The sequence below is a fragment of the Ziziphus jujuba genome, chromosome 1, assembly GCF_031755915.1.
Source record: "Ziziphus jujuba cultivar Dongzao chromosome 1, ASM3175591v1".
NCBI classification, from domain to species: domain Eukaryota; kingdom Viridiplantae; phylum Streptophyta; class Magnoliopsida; order Rosales; family Rhamnaceae; genus Ziziphus; species Ziziphus jujuba.
Window position 1 is genome coordinate 6,620,505 of NC_083379.1, and position 9,923 is coordinate 6,630,427.

The following is a 9,923-nucleotide window of genomic DNA, read 5'->3' on the forward strand; positions in this document are numbered from 1 at the left end:
TCTTTATGCTTATTTCATCTCAAGAAGTTACAAAGAATCATCTTCTATATGAAGTGAAGACTTTAATTAACATATACTTCATTTTGAATTACATTTCTTTCCAATTTATTCCTTTTTAAACTATAAGCTTCAAACCTTAAAAACGAAAAGAAGAAGAAAATAAAAAAATGTGTATATATATATATATATATTTTTTTTTTAAAATTAAAAAAAAATAAAAAAAATAAAAAGAAGTTTACAATGATAATATGCAAGGCACTGGTATTTGAGAACGAAAAATTTTCATTCTATTACCTAGTTTCTTGTCTTTCACACCATAAGCCTTGAATTGGACTAGCGCATCGATGCTATAAAAGGAAATTAGTTGCAAAGAAAAAGAAAACCATTAGGAAGGTTTGGATTTTCTTTATGCATATTTCATCTCAAGAAGTTACAAAGATTCATCTCCTATACGAAGTGAAGACTTTAACAGTAAAAAAGCCTTGATGCCAATGCTAGCAATGGTATAGAGTTTTCAGAGAATTTACTCTTTGTTGTACTATTCATATGAAAAGGTAGTATCACAGTAAGGTCAATAGAAGGAGTGCTTCAGGGTGACTATTTGCATGAGGTTTTTGAAGGACACCAAAGTGAAAGCTGTTTTTTGGTATTTTGCAGGTTTGTCTCTTCTTGTAGGTTGTTCGGCCTATCAGAAAAGTAAATTTAAAAATAAAAAAATATCAAATACAAATAAAAATTATGTATTAATGATATAGTTCTCATCTCACATGCCATGAGCGAAGTAGTCTATCCATTACAGGGGCGAGTGTGAGTCCCAATTAATTGGCAGCTGAACACCAATTGGGTATAGGTGGGTTATTGCACGTATCTAACGGGCTAGTAGATAAATAGGAACTTACATTACATTCCAATTGCTCAAGAAAAAGTAGGAACAGAAAAAGAACCTTGAAAACCATGAACAGTTGCAAATTTTTAACAACAAACGCTAACAAAATCCAATATGAAATATAAGATTTCAAAAATAAAGCTGCAAATATGCTCAAGAAAGGCTAAAAACTCTATGAGAATGGCAAAATAATCAAGACCTTTTTTACTGCTGCAGCTACTGACAAAGCTGCTCAACTGCTGTCACAATTTGAGCGGGTTGAACCACAGTCCATTCCTCCAATGTCCCAGCATATGGGGTTGGCACATCCTGAGAAGACAGACACACAATCGGTGCATCCAAATAATCATGGAAGTTCTCAGTGATTGCTGCTGTCAAGCTAGCACCAATTCCACCAGTCCGCATGCACTCCTCAACAATCAATACCCGATGTGTCTTTTTCACTGAGTTTCCAATAGTGTGAAGATCAAATGGTTTCAACGACCTGATATCAATCACTTCTGGATCGTAACCCTTGTTCACCAAAGTTTTGGCAGCCTGCATAACATGATACCTCATTCGGGAATATGTTAGTATGGTGACATGCTCACCCGGCCTAACCATCTCAGCTTCCTCCAGTGAACAGATGTAATCTTCATCTGGAATTCTCTCCTTGAGGTTGTATAGCAACACATGCTCAAAAAGTATCACAGGATTTTCACTTCTGATAGCAGCCTTCATCAAGCCCTTGGCATTGTATGGTGTTGAACAGGCCACCATTTGGATTCCAGGGATAGATTGGAAATATGACTCCAGACGTTGAGAGTGCTCAGCCCCAAGCTGCCGACCCACACCACCAGGTCCACGAATAACTATTGGTATTTTAAACTGGCCACCAGATGTATAATGGAGCATACCACAGTTGTTAGAAATCTGGTTGAAGGCCAGAAGGAGAAATCCCATGTTCATACCTTCAACTACTGGCCTCAGGCCAGTCATGGCAGCTCCAATACCCATACCTGTAAAGGAGTTCTCAGCGATTGGGGTGTCAAGAACCCTAAGATCTCCATACTTGTTAGCCAAGTCTTTGGTCACCTTGTATGAGCCTCCATAGTGACCCACATCTTCACCCATGACACATACAGTAGGATCCCTGTCCATTTCTTCTTCCAAGCCTTCCCGTAAGGCTTCAAAAAGTAGAAGTTCATGCCTGAGGGTATAAAATTTATCAATTTAGATTCACCCTTAGACAATAATTATATAACTGAATTACTATAGAAGGATAATGCATCAATAATGGTATAACTGAATTAACTAACATATTATAAATGGAAGGATAATGCCTATATAATTATGTTGATACAGCTTACAGAACATAAATTCAGCTCTGACCTTTAAGATATTCATTCATAAACCATTGAATAACACAGAAACCATGAAAATGTTTTAACTCAGCTAATAACAAAACATAGAGACGTGAAAAATAACCATTTCGTGAATACAACTACAACTCTGTATATTAGTTAAAATTTGAAATGCTCATGAGCATATTTTGCAAGACAGGATATGGATAGGAAACACAAAACAGGATGTCAAAAACCATCAATATTATGCAATTCACAGGAAAGACAAATTAATCTAAAAGAAAAGTATTCAGCATATGATAGCAAGTAGCACAAAACAAAACAAAACAAAAATGAAAGCACAACTCTAAACTCTTCACAATAGTCACTCATGATTCCATGACAAAAGATTAACATTTTGATTAGAACATTGTAAATCATAATGCAGAAACACATTTTGATTAGAACTTTGTAAATCATAATACAGAAATACATTTTGATTAGAACTTTGTAAATCATAATGCAGAAATATCAAAACTTCGCCCTTTAACATCACTCACATACTATATATATATATACACACACAGATGATACATTATACAGTTATATAGTCGTGCACACACAAAAAGCTTTCTTTCGTTTATGTAGCTCAGAAAAAAGAGTCAACATGACAATCTTGCAAAGGGCCTACAAAATAACTAAATAATTCAGCCTCGAAGGATGCAGATTGCTCTGTGAGTGCCAGAGATCCTTAACCTAACATCATCATTGTAATAGCCCCCAAATTCCTAGCTTTATCACATTTTACGTGTTACGAAGAACAAACACATACACAAGCACACGGACACTTGTAAATAAATCAAAACTTAGATATGCATGAAACTACATTATAAAAGCAGGAGATTGAACAATTTTATTGTTCTACTACTAACTACAGGTACTTGATTTGTTTTAGTAACAGAGCGGAAATCATACCCAGGTTTCGATGCCGTCGAAGCCGCAGAGCTATCCGTCTTTGTCTACAAGGAAAAACCCACAAACACCAACCATTTAAAACCAATATTAGAAATTTACAAAAAACTCAAAACTATATAAAAGAAAAACAAAGGAAAAGATAAGATTTTTAACTGCAACTGCATTGCTAATAAAATGATCAGGCCGGCGGGGTTTCGAATTGAGACCTGGGTTCAGCTTCCCCTCGGATCTGACAACCAAGAAGGCCGCTTTCCTCCCTGAATCAAATCAAACAATCAAAACCCACATAGAAACAAACAAAGCAGAAGCAACCGAACACAGAGAAGGGGGGGGGGGGAGTCAAAAAAAGAAAAGTTCCCGGGAACAAAACCTGAGAGGGATCTGCAAGATTGGAAGTGGAATTTGTTGGAATCGAAGGAATTGGACAAGGCCGTCGCTGCTCCAAGACCCTGAAATATGGTAGCCATTATAGAGTACTTGTGGCAGTGATTCGATTCTGAAACTCAAAAAAGCAGAATTGGGTATTCCAATTCCTGGGATGGGGAGAGTGAGAAAAGAATAGGAAGTGATAATGAAGAGGAATGAGAAAAAAAAAAAAATGAATGTGAATTTAAGAGGAAGAGAGAAAGAGAGTGGGCGGAGAAACTGAGGAAGAAACAGAGAATGGGTGTGTGTCTGTCTGGTTGACGTTGCTCTTCTTAGCGTTGGGCGATTTAATTGAAGAGGCTTTCAGGGGTAAAAGGCTTAAGAGGAAGCGTTACTGCCACATATTAGCCAGACCTCGCTTAGTTTCCATCGCCTAAAGCAAAAATGGAAACTTCCTTTTTTTTTTGGGGGGGGGGCCCGGGGGGTGAAATTACCTTTAAGTCTTAATCAGTTGCTTTTGATGATATACATGGCTATTGAACACAACGAATTGAGTTGGGCAATGGGAGGAGGGTAAGGGTAAGCATGTCATTTAGTGAGGAATTTCAAAGAAGAGAAGCTTGGGATGTATACGTGGAATGTTATGATTGGTTTTTTACAATGTAAAGGAAGGGAATCCGGTATACAGAGTGACTTGGGCGTTGGCCGTTGCCTATTATGCGAAATGGTGTCGTTGGTGACCAAACCTGGACCAACCCTAAAAAGCAGCTCGTTATTTTCTCTGTCACTTCACTTGCATTTATGGAAAAGCCACATACATCTAAAATGGTTCGCCAAAATTCGACCCAACCAAACCCAAATTTCACATGAATGGATGATTTTACTGCATGATTTTCTTCTGCAGTCGTTAAATAGTTTTAAGGTTTATTTATTGTTTATCCAACTTTTATAAAATTCATTTTTATTTTTTTTCCACATAAAGTTTTATTGTGTTATTAGATCGTGATTTGTCGATTTGTAACTCTTACGCGTTCAACCAACTAGTGGTTTATAATCAACCTCTACTGTGATGTGCATCTAACTCCTCAATTAGCAATACATTTTATCAAAGTTGCGTTTTTCTTCCTAAATTATCATATAATTTATTATAAAAAGTATTACCTTGGCCGAAGGAACCGTGGATTTGGGCACTGTAAGTGTTGGACACTTAATTCAATTGACAGTCAAAATCATGTGCCCTTCACAAATAACAACATATGGTAGAAGTTACAGGACGGTCCAGTAAGTAACAAAGCTTTTACACTAGTGATTTTCTCATATAATAATCCTAATAATAATCCTGGATTTGAATCTTCTACTTCAGATAACAGAAACAAAGGAAAAAAAAAAAAAAAAAAAAACAAAGGGAATAATTTAATGTATAATTTTAATTGCAACTATAGAAGGCAACAATAAGGATTGAACAATGGATTCTATCAAAACAAAAGAAATTGAAAAGAGAAAGAAGAGTTTGTAGGCTTTGGGTTGTTGGTGACATTGGTAGCCAATGATTGGTTAAAAGGAAGTTTGTGGCTACCAAAATAAGAAAGAAAAAAAAGAAAAAGAGAAAAAAACGAAACGGACGTGTGGACTGTATGTATGTATCAAAATTTTAATTGAGAGATACGGAGAGACAGATGACATAGGGGAAAGAGAGAAGAGATGAGATGAGATGGAGGTAGTCTATCTATTGTGCTCCATAATCTCCACCTTCTTCACTTCCCTCACCTTCTCTTTCCTCCTCCTCCTCCGCACTCTGCTCCACCGCTTCTTCTCTCCCCACCGACCATCTTCTTCTTCTTCTTCTTCTTCTTCTTCTTTCTCCAAAGTTTCTGAATCTGTCTCTCTCTTTGAAGGTACCGTCCGTCACGAGCGCCGCCGACCACTCCACCACTCTTTCCGCTACGCCGTCCGCTATGCCCTCATTGACCTTGACCATGCCGACCACCCCCCGCCCAACAACCACCTCTCTGCCCACGAAGCTCGCCGAATCGCCGCCACCACTGGACCCGTGTAAAAAATCTCATTTCTTTTGTCTCCATTACAATTTGTCCTCTTTCTTTACATTTTCAATGTCCTCAATTTTTCTTTTTGGGAATTAAAAAAATAATTTTTTTATGTTGGAATTTGTAGATTTTCAACATTTTCTTTCTTTTTTTTTCTTTTTAAGTATGTGTAGTATATCGATAAATTTGTGTTATGAAGCATGTGGTTGTGGTTTATGAGTTTATTAATGAACGTGTTTTTGCTCTAAACAGTTTGCTATTGACAATGCCTTCAAATGTGGGGTATGAACAAAATCCATTGAGTGTTTATTATTGCTATGATGTACAAGGCACTGAACAGAATTTGAGAAAGTGCATTGCCGAGGTATCTGTGGTTCTTTTTATTCTTCTATTTCAATTTTCTGCACATTTTTGTTGGTTTATATTAGAGTTGGGTTTCGTAACTTTGATTTCACAATGAAAGTGATAAATACTTCTGTTCATGCTCAACAAGAGCCACACTTAGCCGTAAATGAAAAGGTTCGAAAAGAAAAGTGGTGGAGAATAACTACAAGGCTTGAACTCCTCAAAGGATATTTGTTTTAGTATATTTTCTGAATTTAATTCTTTATTTAATTATGGCATAATAAAATAAATGAAATGTGAAATTTTTGAGTAGTCTACTTCCCTTCGAATGATGAATCCCCTTAATTTTAATTAAAGTAAAGGAGGGCCTTAGAATTCATAAGGTATGTACTTGTCTATGTATCGTTTCGTTCAATCTTTTAGGTCCCTACTTCGCTTCGACGGTTATTTCATGATATCCTTAAAGCCTATATGCGATGGAGTCTTTACTGTAAAGACACTATAATTGCCATTTTCTTCACTGACTCAGGACTACAAAATTTGTAAATGGAGACAAACTGAAAATTAAAAAAAGCCCACAACTTTGAGACTGCAACTATTTAGATTCCTCTTAGTTTGGAATAGTTTACTGGAGACCTCATGATCATAAAGAGAAAGAAGACTGGAAACATGAGTGGCCAAGCTTCTCCACCTGTCTCAAATGCGTTCTAATTAAGTACATCATCTTTGGTTTTGCTTCAATGGGGGGTGTCAGTTTTTGTTGCAGACATTTGAAATTTTATATATCTTTAGCAATGAGAGGAGGTGGCTTATCTCCGGCTCAAGGTTCATAAGTTTTTTTTTTTTTTTTTTTATTTTTTTAAAGTGAATGAGGTTCATAAGTTGTTTTCTGGCCCAATCTCTCATATTTATAAATCATTTGGATTTATTTGTTAAGATTGTTATTCTGAGTCTTTAATCGATGTTTATCTAAGTTACTTAAATGTGGTTATTTGTTGACACCAATGAGTGATTTCTGGTTTCAGGTAACCAACACTCCATGGGGTGAAAGAGTGACATTTGTTTTTAATCCCCAGCAAGATTTAGTGGCAAAACCATTACATGTCAGTCCTTTTATGGTAAGTTTCCATAATTTCTGTTAGTGTTGTCTATGCTTTGTTAACACATCTGTGTTTTGCTATGTTTCTTTGTGATAGATAGTGAAAAAGTATTTGATAATTCTTATTATTAATGTAAGTTATTACCATTTCAAGTATTTTTCTGCTACAGAATTAATCTAGAAGTTATCATGTGCATTGTTTTGATCTTTTAAATATTTCTTGGCATAGATTTTCTCTTTTTTAGATACATGCTGATATAGTGGGTGGCCATTTTTTTTTTTTTTTTTTCTTAATGATTTTCATGTCTGAAACATATGTTCACTATTATAGAGCTATACTAATGCACTGAAAGTGATGGGAGAAAAGGATTCTTCTTTTTGGTGCTTCCTATATACACAGCGATATAAGCATTGAGTAAATTGCAAATTAGTCTGCCTATTGTATCCCAAACTGGATGAGTGTGGGCAGGGATAGGAAAGGGGTTAATAGCCTATTAGTTAGGTTAATCAATACTGCTCTGTCTTGTTTTTTTCTGTTGAGGCTTTTCAATTGGTTGGCTTGGAGCTCATACAAAATATTTCCAGTTGCAAATAGGAATAATTCATATGCTGAAAAGTATGGGTCTGAAGTTGTTGAGTACTCAAGTTGAATTGTAGTTCTGTAAATATGTATGTAGAAATACTTCACTAAATATTTATAGAAATTGATTCTTTCTAAGTGTCTCTATAAACTGGAAACATTCATGTTGTGTGGGGGCTTCAAATTGAAACTTGTAAGCCTGTGTAGTTTCATTTGTTTGGTAATAACTGTTTGCAGGCTAAAATTGTTTCAACGTTCTGAAGCATTTTCATCATTTAGTTGGTGTAGCATAGATTTAATAAAGCTTCAAATTTGAAAATGTAGTAGCCTGGGAGACGCTGTATAAAATTGCCATACATGTAAGAACTGATAAGAACATGGCTTGTTCTCTAAAGCGGGATGAGTTAAAGGAAGCTAGCATATGAGGCTGTCGGTGGATGCTCATATATAAAATTTGCAGTAGCTAGCTTCAGATAATTTTGTTTTTGTTTACTGTGTTATGTTAAATTGTTCACCGATCAGAACTTTAAAGCAAACAAACAGATGTTCTTATTAGGGAGTTGGTTCCATTGAATTTTAAAATGCAGGAACTATTTTAACTAAGTTGTGGGGAATGGTAGAACTTACACTAAATTTCATTTTAATGCCGTACCTCTTTGTATTGTTTGTATATGTGTGATGAAAATTGAGATTTAGTTAATGCAATTTTTCATTTTTTTGTTTCTTTGCTTTTTTGTTTTTGTTTTTGTTTTTTTTTTTTTTTGTGTTTTGACTACTGTGCTATGTTAAATTGTTCACTGATCAGAACTTTAAAGCAAACAAACAGATGTTCTTATTAGGGAGTTGGTTCGATTGAATTTCAAAATGCAGGAACTATTTTAACTAAGTTGTGGGGAATGGTAGAACTTACACCAAATTTCATTTCAATGCCTTGCCTCTTTGTATTGTTTGTATATGTGTGTGATGAAAATTGAGATTTAGTTAATGTATTTATTATGAAATTTTATGAAATAAGCATTCGTGTAAGTTCTTGCAGGATATGTCTGGGAACTGGAGTATCAGAGCAAATGCTCCAGGTGATAATTTGTTTGTGGCAATAACAGTTCAACATCCTGAGCTTGGTGACTATTTCACAGCTACATTGAATGCCAAAAAGTTGTCCCCATCTTCAATGTCTGATCATGCAATATTCTTCTGGTTGATGCCTCATAAAGTTGCAGTGTGGATATATTGGCATGTAAGTGGAATGTGAAATCTCTTTACTATGATCATGGCTGCACTCTAGAAATTAGAATCATTTCTATCAAGAAACCTAAAATCTCTAAAAGCATGGCCAAAGTACTTGCAGTTGTTACTCGCAGGATACACTTGCTCGTTTTATTCTTTATTGGTGTCATACCAGCAAGTTCTTTTTGTTGCCAAAAGGCTCAAAACCAATTGTCCACAATGAAGTTATCTAACTTATTTAAGTTCTTTGATGAATTCAGAACTTGGTAGTCGATTCTGATCTTGGTTTGTGGATTATTACATAACCGTTTAACAAATTTTTAAGACAATTTTTTTATAAGGCTTAAACAGTGAGTCATTCTTTTTTTTTTTTTTTTTTTTTTTTAAAACACCAATTTTGTTTATAGGCCCTTATGCTTTGGTGGAAAGGCGTGCCATTTATTCAACATCCAAGATATACTCACCCTGCATACAGAGAGGAAGTTTTGGTACGTGATCGAAAACTTCAATGCTGTCAGGCTGTTGGGAATAGTGGGGCTCGTTGTTTTGCTTGGAAAAATGCTAAGTGGCCTTGGTGTTGAATATCAGGGTCAAGGTCTTACTTTCTTACAATCTTAAACATGTATGTATATTCCTCGTATTCTTTTGCTTTCTCAACACCTTGTTATTTTATACATTGGCTTTGGAGTAAGCAAGCATTAAAAGAAAGTTGTTAAATATTCCCGAGTGTTTGCTTAGTATAAAGAGCTGAGAAACCCATGCTTTCTTTTGCTATTTTTATTATTGTTATTATTATTATTATTTTGGTGGATAATAATTTTGTATGGGCATTTGTCGCGGATCTAATCTATGACTTATTCTTTCTTCCTATCTGAATTAGATTAATTAATCACTACTTTTCATCCTCCATGGATTTGGTCGGCAACACATGTTTTTAAATACGAATCTGGTTTGTATAGGTTGATTATCATTGCTGGTAAAAATTTTGCGTTTTAAAAGCAATACTTTTCTCCTACCAAGGAATTATTCATTTCTCTTACGTTATGAATAAAAATGGTAGCAATCAATAATCATGATG

At 35.3% G+C, this 9,923-nt stretch overlaps 2 protein-coding genes across 3 annotated transcripts; one reads left to right on the forward strand and one right to left on the reverse strand.

Moving 5' to 3' along the window:
* Nucleotides 1-719: 719 nt before the first annotated feature.
* On the reverse strand, nucleotides 720-3,960 carry LOC107412550 (pyruvate dehydrogenase E1 component subunit beta-3, chloroplastic). The gene is made up of 4 exons (XM_048475267.2): nucleotides 3,554-3,960; nucleotides 3,337-3,440; nucleotides 3,184-3,227; nucleotides 720-2,075 (listed from the first exon to the last, which is right to left on the reverse strand). Exons 1-4 carry the CDS (start codon nucleotides 3,648-3,650, stop codon nucleotides 1,103-1,105), a joined length of 1,218 nt encoding a protein of 405 aa, XP_048331224.2. The 5' UTR covers nucleotides 3,651-3,960; the 3' UTR covers nucleotides 720-1,102.
* A 1,095-nt stretch (nucleotides 3,961-5,055) lies between these two features.
* On the forward strand, nucleotides 5,056-9,715 carry LOC125422875 (uncharacterized). 2 transcript variants are annotated; one of them, XM_048475271.2, is made up of 5 exons: nucleotides 5,056-5,601; nucleotides 5,847-5,958; nucleotides 6,965-7,057; nucleotides 8,646-8,855; nucleotides 9,253-9,715. In XM_048475271.2, exons 1-5 carry the CDS (start codon nucleotides 5,261-5,263, stop codon nucleotides 9,424-9,426), a joined length of 930 nt encoding a protein of 309 aa, XP_048331228.1. In that variant the 5' UTR covers nucleotides 5,056-5,260; the 3' UTR covers nucleotides 9,427-9,715. The 2 variants fall into 2 exon arrangements, with proteins under 2 accessions (XP_048331228.1, XP_048331235.1); XM_048475278.2 differs by having other exon boundaries at nucleotides 5,066-5,601; nucleotides 8,655-8,855.
* Nucleotides 9,716-9,923: the final 208 nt, after the last annotated feature.

Coding starts and splice junctions, on each gene's coding strand:
- LOC107412550 (XM_048475267.2), bottom strand. CDS start 3,650: ATGGCTACCATATTTCAGGGTCTTGGAGCAGCGACGGCCTTGTCCAAT. Junction 3,441..3,553: donor ATCTTGCAGATCCCTCTCAG/GTTTTGTTCCCG, acceptor GATTTGATTCAG/GGAGGAAAGCGGCCTTCTTG. Junction 3,228..3,336: donor TTATTAGCAATGCAGTTGCA/GTTAAAAATCTT, acceptor TTTTCCTTGTAG/ACAAAGACGGATAGCTCTGC.
- LOC125422875 (XM_048475271.2), top strand. CDS start 5,261: ATGGAGGTAGTCTATCTATTGTGCTCCATAATCTCCACCTTCTTCACT. Junction 7,058..8,645: donor TACATGTCAGTCCTTTTATG/GTAAGTTTCCAT, acceptor CATTCGTGTAAG/TTCTTGCAGGATATGTCTGG. Junction 8,856..9,252: donor CAGTGTGGATATATTGGCAT/GTAAGTGGAATG, acceptor TTTTGTTTATAG/GCCCTTATGCTTTGGTGGAA.